At 43.6% G+C, this 20,716-nt stretch overlaps 2 protein-coding genes across 2 annotated transcripts; both read left to right on the top strand.

Annotated features, from left to right (window-relative positions):
* The first annotated feature begins 528 nt into the window (after positions 1–528).
* Positions 529–3,186, top strand: chchd1 (coiled-coil-helix-coiled-coil-helix domain containing 1). Its single transcript, XM_028988603.1, has 3 exons — positions 529–846; positions 1,863–1,981; positions 2,335–3,186. Exons 1-3 carry the CDS (start codon positions 708–710, stop codon positions 2,446–2,448), a joined length of 372 nt encoding a protein of 123 aa, XP_028844436.1. The 5' UTR covers positions 529–707; the 3' UTR covers positions 2,449–3,186.
* A 654-nt stretch (positions 3,187–3,840) lies between these two features.
* LOC114795365 (neurotrypsin) lies at positions 3,841–20,454 on the top strand. Its single transcript, XM_028988543.1, has 14 exons — positions 3,841–4,233; positions 5,214–5,256; positions 10,096–10,338; positions 10,935–11,073; positions 11,156–11,334; positions 12,294–12,441; positions 15,343–15,521; positions 15,741–15,882; positions 16,215–16,432; positions 16,582–16,723; positions 16,832–17,110; positions 17,187–17,309; positions 18,193–18,473; positions 18,563–20,454. The coding sequence occupies exons 1-14, from the start codon at positions 4,150–4,152 to the stop codon at positions 18,877–18,879; spliced, it is 2,517 nt and encodes an 838-aa protein (XP_028844376.1). The 5' UTR covers positions 3,841–4,149; the 3' UTR covers positions 18,880–20,454.
* The last annotated feature ends 262 nt before the right edge of the window (positions 20,455–20,716 follow it).

Below are 20,716 nucleotides of genomic sequence, written 5' to 3'. Positions count from 1 at the left end.
AACCCAATCCAGATGGTTTGGGGTGAGCTGGACCGCAGAGTGAAGGCAAAGGGGCCAACAAGTGCTAAACACCTCTGGGAACTCCTTCAAGACTGTTGGAAAACCATTTCAGGTGACAACCTCTTGAAGCTCATCGAGAGAATGCCAAGAGTGAGCAAAGCAGTAATCAGAGCAAAGAAACTAGAATATAAAACATGTTTTCAGTTATTTCACCTTTTTTTGTTAAGTACATAACACCACATGTGTTCATTCATAGTTTTGAATCTACGAATGTAAACGGTCATGAAAATAAAGGAAATACTCTGAATGAGAAGGTGTGTCCAAACTTTTGACCTGTACTGTACCTGGACACTACAGTCTTTTTTGTTGTAATATTTAGGTGGAATGCTAAAAATAATTTATAAATATGTATATTTGAGCGGTAAAAGCGTTTTTTCTTCAACGAAAGCCAAAGCGATTAATTTGCATTCAGTGCGAATGTCATGGCACCGTTGCTATGACAGTTTGTCGTGGTTTCCGTGTAGTTCGACAGTTGCGATCGACGTACGGCTCAACATGGCGGCTCGCATCAACCAGGAGGACCGATTTGCGATGCGGCTCTCTTTCTCTTCAGACACTCGTGTTCACGGCACTTCGTTTTAAACCGGACGGCACAGTCGCTCTCCTCTTTCCTCCGCAAGTGCGGTGCTTTGCAAGTGCGTGGCAGAATGGCGGCTCAGGGGACCACCGCGCTGCAGCAGAAGGTCAGCAAGCTGCTCAGCCGGCAGCATGGCAGGCCGGTGCTGAAGCCCAACAAGCCGCTGGTCCTCAAGGACGAAGTGGCCAGTCGCAAGATGCGAAGAGGAGGTCAGGATCGTGTCGCATATATAAATACATCTTTACAAAAACGTACATATAATTCCCACCGGGGTATTTCTGAACGCTGATTGTGTATATGGTGATATATTAGATTTTTTCCAAACTCAATTTTGGCTGGCAGACCGACTTTTATATTTCAAAATTCACTTCTAATGTCATGTGGTTTTGAAATGTACACCACCACACCTACTCATTTATGGGTTTATTTTTACAGAGTAGACTTTTATAGAGTAGTACATAATACGAGATTGGAAGTTGTGCAGTTACCTTAAACATAAGATAATATTAAGAAAGCAAGATATTTCAAATTTTAGGCTCAGTAAACCATAGAACAGATGACAGCATTTCACAGTCAACTGCTTTAAGTTAGGCCATGGGGATGATTTTTCAGCATTATGGAAAATGATATATATATATAAAAACAATACAAAATATATATATATATACACATTATAATTTTTTCTTCGACTAGCACCTAACAATATCCAAGCATGCTCTTTTCTGACAAGTTAGGCCTTATCAGGGTTCTTAGTTTTGTAAACTCAAATTCTATAGAAATCGAATGAGAATTGCTGGTGTCTTCCTCTTATAAGTCGCTTTGGATAAAAGCGTCTGCTAAATAAAGTAAATATATGAGCATATCACGAAGGTTGTTATGCCATAGATGCCAGATGTTTTCTCCAGTAAAACTAGCTAATAAATATGTTTCCCATGTCGGAATCTCCTTAAACTATGTGTGTTTTAATGGTAATTAAACACACAATATAATATACAATATAGTTTATTATATAATAACCTAAGAGGGTGGTAGTAGCATAGTGGGTAACACACTCGCCTATGAACCAGAAGACCCAGGTTCAAATCCCACTTACTACCATTGTGTCTCTGAGCAAGACACTTAACCCTGAGTGTCTCCAGGGGGGGGGCTGTCCCTGTAAATACTGATTGTAAATGCCGTAAATGTAAATATATTAAATATAATGGGAAACACTTTCTTGTTTCAGAGGCCTCCTGCATTACAGAGATTTCGCTTCTGATGGCTTGTTGGAAGAAGTCGGACTTTAACGATGCCCTCTGTTCCAGCGAAGTGAAGACCTTCTATGAATGTATAGCGAAAGCTCAGGTAACGTGAGCACGAAGTAATTGATTCTGCAGCCGCTGATCTGCTGGTGCTATGTTAGGGTAATTCCCAGCCTAGGACTGTACGGAAAGGCTAATTAGATGGAATGGGCTGCCTAATTTTTCCTGACATTTCCTGAGCTGGCAGGCATTAAATAAACAAACATACAGGAAAAGCCGCCCTATTTCCTGTTAGGTCTACCACCCTTTTTCCCACCTCTCCCATGGCAGCAGTTAGATTTTTATCAGGTGAGATTATGTAGCTTTCATGTTTAAGCCCTTCTTTTGTTGTGCTGTGAAAACCTTCATCCTTCTGTTTGCTGCTAACTCCACGTGTCTCCTTTTGTCTGTGCATAGGCAGAGATGAAGATAAAAGCAGCACAGCAGGCCAGCGGCCAGGGAGGCCGACTCCTTCCGCGGCAGGCCACCAGCCTGCTGAAGAGACACCCCAACATCCGGAAGGAGATCTGACCGCGTTGTTGCCTCGACGTCCACTTCTGTTCTTGAACTTCTTATGATCGTGGACATTAACAGATTTGCATTTTGTTGCAGAAATGTAGACAGTTGATGGTGTTCTCGGTCAGGTAAATTTAACATTACGTGTTGTCCGTCTGGCACTAATGTGTGTATGTTAATAATGGCCTGAAATTAGCGGAACATTTGCTTGTCCTGTGCCGGAGTTTTTGTTTGTTGTCTCCTCAGAAAATTCTAAATTAGAAAATGATAAATTATTATCTTTGCTAGTGGTGTATGATGTTGCATGCCAGTAAGTTCCTCGCCGTTCCTCGCTGTCTCTGAAACGGAAAATGTGATTAGATGTGTCCTGGGGTTTGTCATAAATTATTGCCGTGTGCACAGTGTGCACCATTTAGTCAGGTTATTTTGCAGCCAAATGCCACTTTACTTGATTAGAAGACCCAGACGTTTAAACGCTCCCTGATAGATCGCCGCCCTCCGTTTCCTCCCTTGCCTTATCTGCCAAAACAAATTGTCTAGACGGAGAGGAAACATTGTTCTGTATCGCGAAGGAAAGGCACAGACCATGCTGCCGGTGTATTGGATCTCAACAGCTTATTCTGGTATCTGACATTGCAACAGACTGAAGCATTCACACAGCCGCCATGGTACATCGTTGTCATTGTTGGCTGCTGTGCTGTTGTGCACGTTAATAAAGCAAAATTGTAATAAAATACCAACTATAAAAAGGGATACAAGTTTTGTCAGTCTTTTCCCCCTCCCCATTCCTCTGTACGGGTGCAGGCGCCTTTGAAGCTTAATAATCTGGAGATTCTGAACCAAAGAAAATGCAGCTGATCCTATAGAATGAAGGAAAAGCACTGAAATTAGTGAAATGTCACAAATTGAAACATCATTTCTTGCCTTCCTGTTGCTTGTTCCCTTCTTCAAGTTGAATTGGCATCATGCAGGTGCCGCTGAGGTGCCACTGAGCAAAGCACCGTCCCCACACACTGCTCCCCGGGCGCCTGTCATGGCTGCCCACTGCCCACCAAGGGTGATGGTTAAAAGCAGAGGACACATTTCGTTGTGTCACCGTGTGCTGTGCTGCAGTGTTTCTCAATGACAATCACTTTCACATGCTATTTGCATAATACACTTTTGTCACGATCGTAATTGCTGTTGTTCTTATTGTCTACTCATGATGATTAATGAAAATGATTTTAGGAATCAGGATAGTAACATGTCTTCTCGATCCTGCGATGTTCTGACGCACCTCGCACACCTTTCGAAGGCAGGACTGGTCGTATAAATCTCCTCGTTCCCACCCACGCCGTCATTATTAGGCCGATAATGGCGCGTTAGGGCAGGGTCTGTGTGAAGGCTGCTTTATGATCGTTTCCCGGGGGGGGTTTGTGGGGATCTCTGCGCGACGCCCCCGTCCTGCGGGCGCGAACACTCCCGTCCCGCCGCCGCAACAGACGCTCCGGCGCTCCCTCACGGAGAACCGCGCTCTTTACCCCCCTTCATTAGTATTCTTTATTCTCTCGTTTTTATTTTTTTTACTTCTGTTGCCGGTAAGCAGCCTGTACTTGGACCCGGGACGGGAGCGGCGCGCGCGTGCGTGCGTGCGTGCGTGCGTGCGTGCGGGAGCGGTTCTGGGCGCGGGCGGGAGGTGGAGGGGAATGGGCGGCCGCGGGCAATGACAGCCGCAGGATGGACATCACGGCGTCCCGGGGAGTCTTATTTCTGCTGCTGCTGCTGTCCGCCTGCTGCTCTCTGGTCCCGGCGCCTGGGGAGGTAGGTCCACGTTTTTAAAAAGTTTTACCCGGAGCATTTTTAATAATTCTAACTAGTATATTCGTCCAAGGATTTACATTTAGAGCATTTACCAGACGCCCTTATCCAGAGAGACTTGCAATCAGTAGTTACAGGGACAGTCCCCCCCTGGAGACACTCAGAGTTAAGTGTCTTGCTCAGGGACACAATGGTAGTAAGTGGGATTTGAACCCGGGTCTTCTGGTTCACAGGCGAGTGTGTTACCCACTAGGCTGGTACCAACCTGATTTGACTAGATGGTCATTTTATGTCAGTCATTCATAATACACAGGCGCTGGTATGAATATAATCATTGTCTCCTCTGAATTTGCCGGGATAGGAGACGTGTTATAAAATGTTTCCTGTAAAAGCAGATGTGGGTCATCCTTTGATCTTAGCTTTTGCTCTGGAGTTCATGGTCCCACGTTGTAAAGTGGTTCCTCATGGCCAGCCTCCCGCAGTCGCACATCCCTCTGCATCGAGTTTGCAGTGTAGCTACTCACTGGTGCATGGGAGCACAAGGGGAATTCGAAATAACCAAAATACTTTCCAACGTGTCTCTCTCAGAGGCACAGGGTTCCAACCCCACTTACTACCATTGTGTCCCTGAGAAGGACACTTAACCCTGTCCCTGTCACTACCGACTGTAAGTCACTCTGGTCTAGGGCGTCTGATAAATGTCAAATGTAAAATGTAATCATTAATTATTATCTCTCCGGACTGCAGTTTATGAGATATGACTGTAGATATGATGCAGTCTCGTGAACATGTTGTAGGCTGTCTGCGTGAAAACATCTATATAACACTTGGGTTGGCTTATAAGCATTTTTTTTTTGTTATAATGAATAAAAAAAGAATATTAAAGCACATTATAATTGAACCGTTGTCCCATTTTACCAGGGTTAATATTGCTGCATATAAAACAATGACATGGTGCTGTTTTTTTTTTGGTTTTTTTTTAGGCGGTATCACAGAATGGCTTCATAAATACTGTGCAGAGTTCGGGTAAGTGTGTTTGCATATATTAATTCCTGATAAAAAGGAAAGAAGCATGCGTGCTATTATTCCAGCTCCTGCGGTGATTAATGCCTTAGCAAATGAACACAGGTATATGCTGGTGAAGCCCCGCCCATTCAGAGTTCAAGTTAGGTGACGTCTTCCTCCATCAGACCACTGCAAGGTGACTGCGAATGTTCGTGTTTTATTTCCTGCTGTGAACATTTCCTCCTCTGCCAAGAGACACCCATCCACTTATGCATTTAGGGGAGAATAAATAAAGACTGACAGGCAGATGCATTACATCTGTCCTGCAGCAGAGAAACCGAAGTTGAAGTCCCTATTGAAGTGGGTCACAATAGGGAGCTTTAATATCTTCATAAAAAGTCAATGCAATGTATCATGTGTCATTGAGTAAGACAAGTGTGTGTGTGTGTGTGTGTGTGTGTGTGAATATATATATATATATATATATATATATATATATATATATATATATATATATATATATATATATATATATATATAAACATACATTGTAAGTAAAGAACAGTAAGATGAGTATGTGCGATTTAAAAATATATAATCATCATACCCCTCGTCCAACCCCGTTAAACATTACACCACTCCTTACCAAGCCTGGGCAGATCATCTTACAGAAATCCCAAATAAGGAGCCCTAAACCCTTTCTGACCTCTGATTCTGAACTTATGCTATGTCTTCTGCTGTCAGTTCATGCTCAGACAGCAAGAGATTCCGACCCTATTGCCTCATGCTCAGACTCTGTTGTAAAGCTGCTCATGAATTCCACATGATGCTGTTTTTTGAAGCTGTAATGGCATATGGTCCTCTGCAAAAAAAAAAAAACTGACCATCTTTCCTCATCACCTGCATACTATGTTATGGTGCCATATTAGTCACTGGGTGACTAGTGGTGGCCTAGCGGTTAAGGAAGCGGCCCCGTAATCAGAAGGTCCCCACACACTGGTCCCTGGGCGCCTGTCATGGCTGCCCACTGCTCACCAAAGGTGTTGGATAAAGGCAGAGGACACATTTCATTGTGTCACCGTGTGCTGTGCTGCAGTGTATCACAGTGACAATCACTTCACTTTCACTTCACGGATGGAATTTGTACCCCGGTCCTGTTTCGGCCAATTGCTTAATTTACAGGAATTACTGCAGGCTAGATTATAGAATGCAACGTGAGCTCAATACTGAGTGTGGGCGAATCAGGAAAGTGAGAGGAATGGAAACCTCTATGTGGGGATGTCTGTGTGGACACTGGGTAATGTATCAAGTGCCACCTCTAATATTCACACCGTCGATCCACCTAAAATAAGACAATAATAATACAATATTCAGAAATCATGGAAGGCAGAACTCGCAAGAGAAAAACATTATTTCCTTTAAAACTCTGCTAATGGCTGAGAGTCAACCAATGAAGCCAATAAAGGCTGGTAGAAAGAAATAATTTAGTCTTGGGAAGACTAAATTCATGGAAGTGTGTTATGTTGTTCACTATTCTCCCATCAATCTCTTAATCAATCTGTAATCATTAAATTCATACCCTCTTAGAAACATCATCCAGAGCGACAAAGTAAAGCCACCCAACAACTCTAAAACAATTTAAGATCAGGTCCGGTCACAGGGTGTCACATGCCGCCTTCCACCATTATGGGCCTGACTTGTTTTCTTCTGTGTATGTTGTTCACTTGTCTTGGCCCTATTATGTTCATTCTCTGTAACAAAAGACCTTTGCTGTGCCTGAAACCTCCACTCACTCACTCGATAATCCACTGTACATTGAACAAGGCACAGTTGTCTGAAATGTTGGCTTATTCTCTACATTGTGCACTCTGTAGTGAACGAGAAGATGTTTGGAACAGAACACTTGTGCTCCAAACTCAACTGAAAGGCCCCTGAGATGATATACTTGTTCCATGTTTTTGTACCCTGATCCCTGGGCCTGAACTTGGCTGTGGTGACAATCCCAACTTTTTTATGTGGAGAAAGTTGAATGTATTTTTTTTTCCAAGATTCACTTTTGAATCTTAATTTAAAAAATGATTGCTATTTCACTGACTGGCTGAATAGGACATGGAAGGACTGGTTTGTGAAATCTGCAAGTGCTGGTGCCAGTTGACTGAATAAGCAGAGTACAGATCTGGACACTTTTCTATCAGGGTCTATGCATTTGTTCAGCAAGGAATGTATGTAAACACTCTTACTGTGCTTATCACGTATGAGGGTGTGTTCTTGTGCACCACTGGTCCAAAGGTTAGACACACCAACTCACGGAAAGATTCATGCACGCGTGCTTGTCAGCGTGTTGTGTTCAGATTTCAGTTGTGTTTGATCAATATGAGCAATTAACCCTGTGTTGAGCTGACCTGCGGATGCCATTCATTTACTGATGAATTGAGCGCACTGTTCCTGGGCTGTGGGTGTGTGAAAGTTTTTCCTGTCTGCAGTATTCCCAAAAATCTTAGCAATCACATAAATGATCTAGAACCAACGTTTTTGATCAAAATAAAAGTGCTGCGTGAACTTTATGAAAAATGAATCTTGTCTCTGAATGGCCCTTGCAGGGAGCGAGTTAAGCAGGTAGCCAAGTTCCATTTGCATGTTTTGGAATGGAGTATTAAGGAGTCTATTAGTGCGGATAAACATCTCATTTTGTTCCATTTTATTCTGGGCAGACAGAGCGCAACTCCGGAGTATGGAGTGGAAAATAAAGAGCTTCATTTTGAAACTCAGCCCTGACTCTCAGGACCCTCTCAGGTCTCAAAACGTGCCTTGGGTTCTGCTGAGTCAATGCGTCGGCAGGATGTCAGGAAGCTTTCCGTCATTCGCTCTCTGTATCACTGTCAGTTCTGGACGCAGGGAACCATGCATGTCCACCTCCACCGAGAGCGCGAACACCGGCCCTTTTAAACCGGTCCACACGCGCCCTGCTAATCGTGCGCTAAAGCAGACAGACGGCCAGGAACAAGCACAGACAGGGCCGGGGCAAAAGCTCGGTGGCTGTAGATTTGCCAGCGAATGTTCTCAGGTGTGAATGTTCGCCTTTTTTCACCTCAAAGGACCCGTGAGTCCATAATCCGAAGGGTGAACGAGAAGGAAGCGAGTGAGGCAATATATCCCTGGCAGGTCTTGTTTCTCCCTCCTTAAGACTTTCACACCAGGCTCTCAGGTGATTGGAGGAACTTAGCACATCATCTTTGGCTAAGTGCTTTGCTTCCAAATTGATTCCATATTTAAATAAATTCAGACTTTTGGTGTCAATCTTTGTCACTCAAATTGGGTAAAACCCATGGCAGACTTATTGCTTTTTCCCCAGACTGAATTTATGAGAGCATTTAATGCCACAGCTTCAGGCTACACAAGCATAATAAAGTCCTAATTGGTTCAAGTGCCGTTCCACCATTCGTATATTTGCCCTCTGTAAAGTGTGATCTGTGTAACCGTGGAGATTGGCATATGTGGTTTAATGTCCTACTTCTGTGCAGTAAGAGGTCAAGACGTCCAGATTCCTGGTTGTTTTGGAGTGGGGTCCCGGCCACAGACTTACTATCTCCGGCTCACCGCTGCTCAGATGTAATTAACAGCAGACGCGGAACACATATAGAGCAGTCCGAGGTGGGATGGAAAGAGGTCTGATTACTCACAGGAACGCGACTCCTATGTCCAAACGGCTATATTTAATGGTGCTGGCCCCGTCTGAGGCTTGTGAATGGAATTGTTGGCATTGTAGCTGCACCGTCTGCCTGGACCATCCTCGGTTGATGCGGACAGTGTTTTTTTTTTTTTTTTCAGACTTTTTATATTTCTTTTCCCAGGTTTGAAAGGCAATTTTTTTTTTCTCCTTCAATCTAATGTATTCAGCAGTGAGGGAAATGTATTGCTGGCTCTCTCAGCTTCTCACAGGACATGGACTATGGACTTTCACACAGGGTAATTCACAGTGAAATGCCTTAATCTAGCCTGCATAAGCTGTTCAGAGGCCAATTTCTATGGTTTTCTTAAAGGATCTCCTTCGATTTAGCTGGACCAATCCACACAAATTCCCCCAGTCATTAAAAAGAGTAGCTCAGAGTATCAGTGTGGCTGTGCAGTCTCAGATCTGGCAACCTTCATTCGTAATGGTACTGATGGTAATGAGGAGCAAAAAGACCCCCAGAATATCAACAAGTCAAAATGTCCTGAGTCACGAAGCACAATTACGAAATTGATTCACTTAACACATGGAACATCTGACCTGTTGTGTCATTTGGTTTTTCACCCACTAAACCAGATCTAGCGCCTTCAAAAGAGTCCTTACAGAAACAGAGTACATAATGTTGAAAATTAAGTGCAGTACCTTTGTGGTCTACCAGCAGGCTGCGCCACACATTGGGAAATACTCCTGTAGTGGATCTGGCTGCCATGACCTTGAGTCTTCTGCCAGAGTGGAGGAGTTGAAAGAGATGGTGTTCAGGATGAATGGGCTGGTTATGATCGTGTCAGTATGCTTCATGAAACGTGGCTCAGTTTTTATCAGTTCTAATAACCAATGTTTGCTTTGCACTAAGAGGTGGAAGAACGTACATTATTATGGACAGCTGAGTTTAAAGATTGTTTGGTTGCCGGGTCGAGTACAATGACTGAAATGTATGGATATCACCCATACATTTCATGATCTTCACCAATCATGGTCCTTTTAGTGGCAGTTGGTGGATCTATGTTTCAAATATTTGATGTAGTGACACATTTTACTTAGAGCAATTTATCCGCATCAGATTTAGGACTTAAAAGTCTTCTATTGGTCTGAAACGTCAGTCTTGATGGTGTTTTTTTTCTGGTCCTCAGCTCCATTGTCCTGCTCAGTTGGATTTAATGAGCTGGGCTTTTACAACGGCTCTGTGAGTCTCACTGATTCTGGCTACCCCTGTATGAAGTGGACAGAGTTTCCCGACTACGTGCTGCAGTATCCCAACAGGGGGCTGGGAGAACACAGCCACTGTCGCAACCCAGATCGGGAGTCCAATCCCTGGTGCTTCTACCGGCAAAATTCTGGAGCCATCGGCTGGGCTTACTGTGACTGCCATCAAGGTGAAGACAGAAATGCGGTTTTCTTATTTAGAATAACCATGATTGCAATTGTTCATTATTCTGTAATCTCAATGTCAAGGGTACATCTGCCATTTAATCCTTTCTTTCTATTGTCTATAGCTATGTCTAGGATTTGTAGACATCAATCATAGGGCCTCGTTTGTCTGTCTCTGTGGCCTGGAGCTCTTTTGGGACAGCGTATCTCTCTCTCCCCATTAAATGTCTGGCTTTCGTTGTGCCCGTCTGTCAGCAATGCATCGTGTTTTGAGCTTGAGGGCATCATCGGCACTGAAATCAGTTTAGTCTTGTCTGTGTTCGCTGTGATTACCTCTATCTGCATTCTCCTCCATACTGCTAACATTTTCAATGCGTACGTGTGTGTACATGTGCAAATCTCTGCTTATTTTTCTTCTTAAAATCTGTAGCAATAATTAAAACCACAGTTTATGCTTCCACATGCCATTATGACAGTTTGTAGTTGTAATGGGTTTATGGATTCGTGTGAGAGAGTGTTCTTCTGAAAAAGTAATGATTTTAATAAATAGTCACATATTGTTCTTTTATCTTTTAATGAGCCTCTTCCATCTGCCTTCTAGGTGCGGTCAGACTCGATGGACGTTCCTCTTCTAATGGCGGCCGCCTAGAAGTGTTTCTGAATGGCCATTGGGGATCAGTGTGTGACACGCATTGGACGGACAGAGACGCCAGTGTTGTTTGTCGGCAGCTCGGCCTGGGGTATGAACTGTTGTAGTCAGGTGGCGCATTGCCTTGTTTGTATGTGTTTAAAATGACTGACATCCCAGTTATTTCTTGACAGAGAGATCGGCACAGCACTTCAGCACTCCTATTTTGGGCCTGGCTCTGGACTTTTCCACTATGAGCGCCTTGGCTGTCATGGCAATGAGAACTCTTTGCTGGAATGCCGGTGCAGGAAGTTTGTCACCGGTGACTGTAATCATGGAAATGAAGCAGGAGTTGTGTGTGCAGCCCCTGATGGTAAAGATGATGTATTTATGATCAATTAAGATGATCCTTTATTAATGGGAAGAGAACCTTAGTTAGTGGGAAATTTACAGGAAGTGTACAGTACAAGATAAGAGCAACAAAAGACAAATAGTATAGACACTATGTCGACTGTATAATAAAAGATTCAATATACAAGTATGCAAATAAATCGTCTTAGAATAGAAAAAAATAGAAACAATATAACAAGAATAAGGCTTCTTACAATAAGTATTATTTTTTGGTACTGCACATTCAGCCACTGTAACCTCTTGTTGGAAGTTCATTCAAAATCATTTCCACCATGATTTGGTCTTGCCAAAGTAGCTATCATATAACTAGATTTAATTAATCATCAAAGATCTCTATATTTTATGCAGCAATTACCATTGAAGAAATTTCCATTACAGATTGTTCTGTGATACTCAAGTCTATGCAGAAGCCATTATTAAATATAGAAGTATTTTATGTTATTTTCTCCTGCAGTGAATCAGTGTAAGAGAGGATCCTATTTCAGAATTCTTTCTTAGGGGTCCTGAAAGAACAGTGACCCTGGCAGCACACTGCAGGGATAGCGGCTGCTGGTAAGCCAGGGTATATTTAGCGCATGCATTGAATAATTCAATTGGAAACATTAGGAGGGGGAGAACTATCTGAGAATACAGATGGTGGGGCAGTGGAGGTCTCATCTGACCCCCTGCTTGGACAGCCTGCTCTTAGCCGGCTCAACAAGTGGCAATCATGTTCATCATGAGCCACTTGCACACTTTCTCATAAATCTCATGTTGTGTGTTCAGCTTAGTGTCTATTAAAATGTAATGACCAATGGCTACAGGTTCTTGGAGATCATTTTATGAGGTGTTGAAGTCAAAGCTGCTGATCATGCTTTGTGTACTTATCCTTCAGTGTCTTTTCCCTGCTCGTAGTTAAACCTAAACGAATGTCCCTTCTAGGCAACGGTGCCCCCTTGAGGCTTGTCGGTGGCCTTGAGGATTTTGAAGGGCGTGTGGAAGTGTATCATAACGGGAGGTGGGGAACAATCTGTGATGACCAGTGGGATGACATCGATGCTGAAGTGGTGTGCAGACAGCTTGGCCTTGGGTGAGCAGCAGCTCATTTTACGACAAAAAGAAACATTGGAGCATGGCAATAATCATTAATCATTAAGCTTGAAAAAGCTGTTCAGATAGTGTAAAGTAGAATCTGAAACTTCCATGGGTTCAGTGATGGATTTAAGTGCTAGATTTTTCAAGCTAAGTTTGCACTTCGTCATGCCTGCCCAACTTGGGTGTCCCACTTGAAGGCTGAGCGTCAGCTGGTGTAGTTCTTAGGGTCTTTACTAAAATTGTTGTGATTACATCAGTATATGAACGGAGAAAACTGTTGAGTGCAGAGTTGAAAGCGGGGACGAGGTTCTGACAGAGACAGGTTCTCCAGTCGGCTCCAGTCCGCGCAGACAGGCTCACAGTGGTGGTTGTGGGATAGAGAAAACACTTAAATTCCAGACTGAAACTGTGAGAACAATTTATTGTACACTTATTGTACAAATATAGATACATTTTTTTAGTTGTCTTTTATTATCTCACCAGTCGCTTCCTCAAAACCTCCCAATGTTGTGCAGCTGCCTACTAGAACTGTCATCTGCCTAAAAAGACAGAATTTGGCCTGACCCGACATTACAGCTTTTTAAATGTCCGGCCTTCTTTGTGCACGCTACGAGTGCTAGACTAAGAGGAAAAGGAAATGTGAAATGAACTGGTTTGAAACATAATTGCCATAGGCTAACTTCACTTTTTCAGCATCCGTTTTTCTCAGCATCCATTTTCTCTCGCAATAATTGAAACACATCACCTGACAACCGTGGCCTAGAATTGCAAATCAAATGAACATTTCATTAAAAATTAACATTTAATAAAACTATTTTACAACATGGGAAACACTTTTACCAATCACCGAAACAAATTACTAGGCGAATCATATGGAAAGCATAGGTCTGACCCAACCCAAGATCTACAGCTCTACTGTCTGAGAAACCTTGTATCAGCTCATTTGCATACTGACAGTTATTGGATGTTTAGCTGGGGGGAGGAAGAGCAGGGGATCTGAACAAGGAGTGAACAGGAGGTTCATCTCGTTTCTGCCTTTTCCGGTGGATTTTTTAGCTTACTGTAGTAAACCTTGTCCATATTCAGTTTGTGGGTAATTTAGTATTTTTTCCCAACCCTGGTCCTGGAGGAAGAGTCTTTACTCCAGCTCTACCTTAATTAGGCTCAGGTGTTACTTAATGGCCTAATAATGAGTATAGCAGATTATGAATATAGGTGTGTTGGAACAGAAACTTCCTGGCAGATCCTCTGGGACCAGGGTTGGGAAACATTGGTTTAAGGGGGTTCTGCCCACACAATGTACAGCTTGCATAACAGCATAAATGTAATGTCCCTTCAAAAAACGTAACACACAGCCATTAAACAAAAGTAAGTACACACCTAAGTGAAAATTTCCAAATTGTGCCCAAATAGACACTTTCCCTCCCTGGTATCATGTGACATGGTCTTGGTTGTGAATTATGGGCAGGTGTGTTAAACTTGCTGTTGTCGCTCTCATACTCTCTCATACTGGTAAATGCATTTCAACTTGACACCTTGTGGCCTAGACTGTTAGAAGGTTGCCAGCAACCTGAAACTGAGCTGCAGCCCAGTGGCCATACTGTAGTTTAACATGACAGGTTCCACTCAGAACAGGCCTTGCCAAGGTCGACCAAAGATGTTGAGAGCACATGCTCAGCGTCGAATTGGGTCTGCATGGCTGTTGTCCCAGAAGGATGCCTCTTTTAAGGCTGCTTCACAAGTAAGCCCATAAACAACAAGCAGACTAAGGACATGGATTACTAGAACCAAATCCTGAGATCACATGAGACACACATCCACTTATTTGGTTCAGACGGTTTCAAGTTGTGTGTACTGGCAACCCAGGTGAGGAGTACAAAGACAAGTGTGCCTATAGTCAAGAATGGTGTTGGGAGTGTCATGGTATTATAAGGCTGCATGACTGCTGAACATGAACGGCAAATTGTACAGTGACATACTGAAGTATAGCATAAACCCCTCCTTTTGGAAACTGGGTCGCAGGGCAGTATTCCAACATGATAACGACCCTAAACACACCTCCAAGAAGACCTAAACCCTACTGAGGATCCATGGGGCACCTTCAAATGAAATGTGGAGGAGCACAAGATCTCTACCAGCCAAGTCATGTTGTCATGGAGGTGTGGATGAGGATTCCTGTGGCAACCTCTGAAGCTCTAGTGAGCTCCATGCCCAAGACAGTTAAGGCACTGCTGGAAAATAATGATGGCCAATGAAAATATTGATGCTCTGAGCACATTTTGCACATTTTCACATTGGAGTGTACTTACTTTTGTTGGCAGCAGTGTAGACATTAATTGCTGTGTTTTGAGATATTTTGAGGGGACAGCAAATTTATGCTGGTATACAAGCAGTACACGGACTACTTTCTGTGTTCTCTCAAAGAAAGATATAATAAAACATTTACAAAAATGTTAGGCGTCTACTCACTTTTTTTAGATACTGTACTTCAATGAGAAATGGGTTCCTCAAGCAGTTTTTCCCCAAATTACAAAATTCAAAACCATCCAATTTGGGAAGAATGATGGGAAACACAAATGTTAATCTATTAATACAGAATCCATAGATTAGCTGTATCCATTCGTAACATAAAGTGTGTAAAGTACAACCATTTCACTGCATATCATACCGTGTATGACTGTGTACGTGACAAATAAAATTTGAATTTAAAGTAGCACTGTCACATAAGTACTGATTCATAAATCCCATACCACATAAATAATATTACGAACAATATATTATACATTAAGAAGTTATTTGTAAACACTACTTACATGTATACTGTAGTACAATGTGTCTATCTAAATGTGTATCCCAGTAGAGTGTTGTGGTTTAGTGTTTGTATTTGTTTGGTTAGGGGAGTGCCAAAAGCCTGGACGTGGGCTCATTTCGGGCAGGGCACTGGGCCCATTCATTTGGATGGTGTTCAGTGCACAGGCAATGAGTTGTCCTTGGAGGAGTGCCCTCACGGAGGCTGGGGGAGGCACAACTGTGACCACATGGAGGATGCTGGTGTCTCCTGTAACCCGTACACAGGTTGGTCAACAGTTCATACCGACCTACGCACCAGCTGTATGAAACTACACAAAACCATGAACATCTCCAAATGGTTTTGAATGACCAATCAGTGTTAGACCTTGATGGGCATCTCAGTTCCATTGTACAGAAACCTAATTAAACACATGTATTTCTTTTTCATTGTATGTACACAATTGAGCACAACTTTTAAGAGCTGAACATCAGTTTGATTTTCAGATGGCGTGGTGCGCTTGGTGGGAGCAGATAACCCTTGGGAGGGTCGTCTGGAGGTCTACTATGCCGGGGACTGGGGTACAGTGTGTGATGATAAGTGGAATGAGCAAAACGCCCAGGTTGTCTGTCGACAACTAGGCTTCAGGTGGGACTGAGCTGATCTTACAACTCAGTAGGTGCTTGATGGAACATTCAGGCACTTGTATAAAAAAGTAGTGTAATCATAATGGAATGTAAATTGGTCTTGTTCATCTTGTTCATATTACTGATTACCTTTTTTTATGAATTCATAAATGCCAACAATATAGTTTTAGGCTAAATAAATCTAACTGCGCTGCTTTCAAAGACAAAATGTTGCAATTTCTTGAGACTTGAAAATGGGATATAAATGGATATAGAGATGTAGCCTTTTGCTCATTCATTGAAAATATTTATTTGCATAATGTGAAGGAGGTGGTAATGCTGTGTGCTTAACAGCAAAGGCCGGGTGGAGGCGGTTGTGGAAGCTGCGTTTGGCGAAGGCTCTGGCCTCATCCTGCTGGATGAGGTGAAGTGTGTGGGTACGGAGAGCTCAATGCTGCAGTGTGCCCATTCAGAGTGGGGTCACCACGACTGCTCTCACACTGAAGATGTAGGTGTGCGCTGTGAGAAGGAATCAGACACAAATGATATGCCTGGACTGCTGCCTGTCTCCGGTACTGTTGAAGTACTTCATTTGTTTAATATAAATGTCCCCTTTATTGCATATGTAATTCAGTAATAAATAATAAATAGCCCATGTTATTTAATTTCTGCAAGCAGCTGCCATAAAATGCCTGCTTCATGGACTCTGCTTCGACCCCAGGTCCCCTGGTGAGGCTGGTAGCTGGGGAGAGCAGGAAGGAGGGTCGAGTGGAGGTGTTTCTGAACGGCCAGTGGGGCAGTGTCTGTGACGACGGCTGGAACGACGTTAACGCTGCGGTGGTCTGCAGGCAGCTGGGCTATGTGTAAGAGCTGCATCATCCTATCTAGGGAAAGGGTTTGTAGATGGGACAAAAAAAGTATTAGCAGCCGGTGAGTCAAGTTGTTTGATACCTTTGCCTTCCCTTGGTCAGAGGCGTGTCCAAAGCACGCTCTATGGCCTATTTTGGAGAAGGACAGGGTCCCATTCACCTGGATAATGTGAGATGTTCAGGCACAGAGGCATCTCTGGGTGAGTGCTCTTCTGTGGGACAGGACGATCATGACTGCCGACACAGTGAGGATGCTGGGGTCATCTGTGATTACATTTCTGAGCTGGTTGGAGATGGCACCATGGCAACCCAGTCATGTGGATTGCGACCAAACATACCACGTCGAAGAAGGAGGATCATCGGGGGCGACAAATCTCTTAGGTGAGGAGCAACTGAAGGAAAAATAGACAGAATGTCAAATTTTGCCTCTGACTTTTTTTGTATGATTTTTGTACAGGGGAGACTGGCCATGGCAGGTGTCTCTGTGGCTGAAATCCCAGTCCAAAGGGAACCACCCTCTGTGTGGAGCAACTCTCGTCTCCTCCTGTTGGGTGGTGACTGCAGCTCACTGTTTTAAAAGGTGAGAGGGAGACACCTAGTGGACCAACAGGAATCTACTCTTCAGGCCTACAAATAAAATGGACACAAAAGGTCAATTTGTTACAGTGTATCACATGCTATAGCTGGAATATGCTGTTATTCCATTATGAAATTTATCTAAAAAGCTAATAATATATATAATAGGCTTGTAATATATACGTTGATCAGCTGTTAAAGTAGATTTTACCTTTTGCTGCTTTCCCTGACCAATCCAGACAAGGACTAGTCATGTGATGGTCTGGTGTGGTATCTGTGGTGTCTCACTATGCCGTGAGTAGTGAGGTGGTGCTCTCATGGATCAGATTTGCTTTCCCGGCACATTTTCAATGCCTTTCTACGGAGTCCAGTTCTGATGTTCACATGCCCATTTTAGGTGCTTTTGCCAGACTGGTCTGAAGCAACCTACCACCAGACGCTACTGTAATGAGATTATCAGTGATATTCGCTTCTGTTAAGACGGATCTGTTTATATATCATTGCAGATTATTTTATATTTCATTGCAAGGACAACACATTCCCTACGGCCAAAACGATCAGCTTTGTGAATTTGATGGCTTGAGAAATATCACTGTATCAAAGAGCTCTGACAAAATGCCGCTGCAGGGCTGCTGCGCAGAAACAAAAGTTTGGCAAAGTAAGCAAAATGGCCTGTTAAATACTGAGCATATCCTTTTACGGTGTGTCATATTTTCCTGGCCTGCACCGAAGCTGCTCTCCTCACTGCCGGGGTCTACCCGGCTCAGATGTGTTTTTGTTGGCGGGTCATGCCCTCAGCTCACTTCAGCACTAAGCTTTCTTCATTCTGCGGATCCTAGCTGTGGTTCAGCGAGCGCCCAGTTCACCGCCCTGCGTCTCCTCCTCAGGTTCGGCAGTGAGCCGTCTCGGTACTTGGTGCGGCTGGGAGATTACCACACGGTGGAGAGGGACGACTTTGAGCGCAGCCTGTCTCCCGATCGCATTGTCCTCCATGAGAAGTACCGCAGCCAGGGCTGGGAGTACGACATCGCCCTGCTCAGGCTCAAGGGCACAGAGGGGAGCTGTGTGGCCTTTAACCCCCACACCAACGCGGCCTGTCTGCCGGCTCAGGGCAGCAAGTGGGGCAAGAGGCCTGCTGCCTGCGTCATCACTGGATGGGGCATCACAGGTGCTGACCGGGAAGGCCCATTTCCACTTGCCCTGTACGTATCGGTTTGGGTTCCTCATCTTCATCACATCTTTTCCCCTCTCTGTCAGATTCGGAGTATTCCCGCACGCTGCTGCAGGCCTGGGTTCCCCTGCTGCCATCCTGGAAATGTAAGAAGCGCTATGGCACCCGCTTCACCAGTCGCATGCTGTGTGCCGGCAGCCTGTCAGACAGGAGACGAGTGGACAGCTGCCAGGGAGACAGCGGGGGTCCCCTGGTGTGCCAGGGAGAAGGTGGGCGCTGGTTCCTCACAGGCGTCATTTCCTGGGGTCACGGATGCGGCAATCCCAGCTACCCTGGTGTGTACACCCGCGTCAGCCGGTTCCTGCGCTGGATAGAGAAGGTCACCCTCTCTGCAAAAGGCTGATTTGACCACTTGTGTGACTGAGGAGGGTGGAGGCGCTCATGGTGAAGAATGGCTCAAGAAGGTCTTTTTCTCAGGCATTAAGAAATAGCTCCCTTTCAGTCACTGGCCGAGGTCACTTGAAGACACTTCACGCGGAGATAAAATGCCATCTACAGTGCGCTGATTGGTGATTTTGAATAACACAAGAGCTCGGTGTTGCACTAAATTGCATGGCCTATGACAGTTCCCCTTTTATGTGCAATCATTTTTAAGTATTTTGTGCTTACTTTTTGGTCTAGGATTACCATATGAAAGACTCTCTGCTCTCAGTAAAACAAATCCCTCAACATTCCTGCATGCATCCCACACTCTCTCCTGTGCAAGTCCCGGCTGCACCCTGCTTTCTGTGTATACTTATGGTCATCTTCATTTGATACTCTAGGGTAGACTAGGATGTTAGAGCTGAGCAGAGTAACCCGGTTTGTGCTGTTAGATGGAACCCAGCTGCTGTTGTGTAGCGTTATTTATTTATGCAGCCTCTTCCGCCACTGTTGTATTGAAGCCATTCTATATTGTAGGTCACTTTATATTCTCCAGTTTCATTCATGATCTAATTCTTGCACTGATTACATTCCTGTTGGTTTGCATGTGTGTGGTTAACTGTTGCAAATCCAGTGTAGGTTATTTACCACACTTGCATATAACCACAACATTCTGTCCCTCATATTGAAAACCATAACTTCATTGATATTCTAGGAGTTGCGTTACAATGCATCAGGAGTGATGTCCTGAAATGCTGTTTCTTATGTTCATTTTGCATACATGTCTTAGACACAGTGTGCATGAATGCATATGTCTTATATAATTGGCCATAGGTCTGTGTACATCATGTGTTATTTTCCAATATTGTGGTTGGAGTTTTCAGGTAATTATACAGTTTGTCAAATTTTGGGAGATTTCTTTTAATACAATAAAGGTTGTCTGTGGTACTACATTTTCATGCCAAAATGATGGTGACTTGAGAGGATATAACCAAATATGTGTGCCATTAGGTTCTGTCTTTTGTCTTTGAACCTCCTGGCCTCGATTTGTCATTTGCCAACATGTTCATGTGCATGCCATCTGACATTTTGGTGTAAGAATATGTCTTTGCATATAACCAACATTAAGTGACAGAGTGGTATTGCTCCTGCCACTGTATAATCCTACATATTGGAGAGAGACTGTGCTCTAAGGTTTACAAACCAGGCACAGAGACAATGGGTCTCTGTGAAAGATTTCCTTTTGACACAGTTTGGTATGTTTCACTCATTTCTTACTTTCTGGAAGGAAACTTGACTGTTCTATAGGTCCAGTGAATGTGCCATCTTGTTCTAATCTACCATTACAATAAAATCTGCCTCATGTGCACTTGTAAATATTGTCTCAGTGCAAATGGCTTTGTGTGTGTTTCTGTGTAACTACATCTTATAAATGCAGTAACTATATGAAACAATGATGTGTCCACAATGATTGTGTGCATACACCAACAGGCTGAAAAAGGAGTGTGTATAGTGGGGTTAAAAGTCTTTACATAGAGCTACTTGTACATTTATAATGCATGTGTTGTGTAATTACTACACTCTGTCCTGTGAGTTAGCATACGGAAGCATTTCATTGTCTTTTAAACCTTTGGCAGACATATGATTAATAATTTCAGCCAAATGTTCCTTGCTATGTCTGTTTTATCTTGTACAAATTTCAATGACAGGGTTTGACTTTGAGAATAAATGATCAGTCTGCATGTGTCAGAGGGTGTGCAATGACAGCATTGTCAGCGAAGGGAAGTAGTGTGGACATTAAAAAAAGTACTTTTTTC

This window comes from Denticeps clupeoides, chromosome 8 (genome assembly GCF_900700375.1).
Source record: "Denticeps clupeoides chromosome 8, fDenClu1.1, whole genome shotgun sequence".
Taxonomy (NCBI): Eukaryota; Metazoa; Chordata; class Actinopteri; order Clupeiformes; family Denticipitidae; genus Denticeps; species Denticeps clupeoides.
The sequence above is the reverse complement of the archived record's forward strand: the minus strand, read 5'-3'. Positions and strand labels throughout refer to the sequence as shown.

Excerpts from the sequence above, each read along its gene's own strand:
- chchd1 (XM_028988603.1), top strand. The coding sequence starts at position 708 with ATGGCGGCTCAGGGGACCACCGCGCTGCAGCAGAAGGTCAGCAAGCTG. Across the intron at positions 847-1,862 it reads TCGCAAGATGCGAAGAGGAG|AGGCCTCCTGCATTACAGAG; the intron begins GTCAGGATCGTG and ends TTCTTGTTTCAG. Across the intron at positions 1,982-2,334 it reads AATGTATAGCGAAAGCTCAG|GCAGAGATGAAGATAAAAGC; the intron begins GTAACGTGAGCA and ends GTCTGTGCATAG.
- LOC114795365 (XM_028988543.1), top strand. The coding sequence starts at position 4,150 with ATGGACATCACGGCGTCCCGGGGAGTCTTATTTCTGCTGCTGCTGCTG. Across the intron at positions 10,339-10,934 it reads TTACTGTGACTGCCATCAAG|GTGCGGTCAGACTCGATGGA; the intron begins GTGAAGACAGAA and ends TCTGCCTTCTAG. Across the intron at positions 16,433-16,581 it reads TGGACTGCTGCCTGTCTCCG|GTCCCCTGGTGAGGCTGGTA; the intron begins GTACTGTTGAAG and ends CTTCGACCCCAG.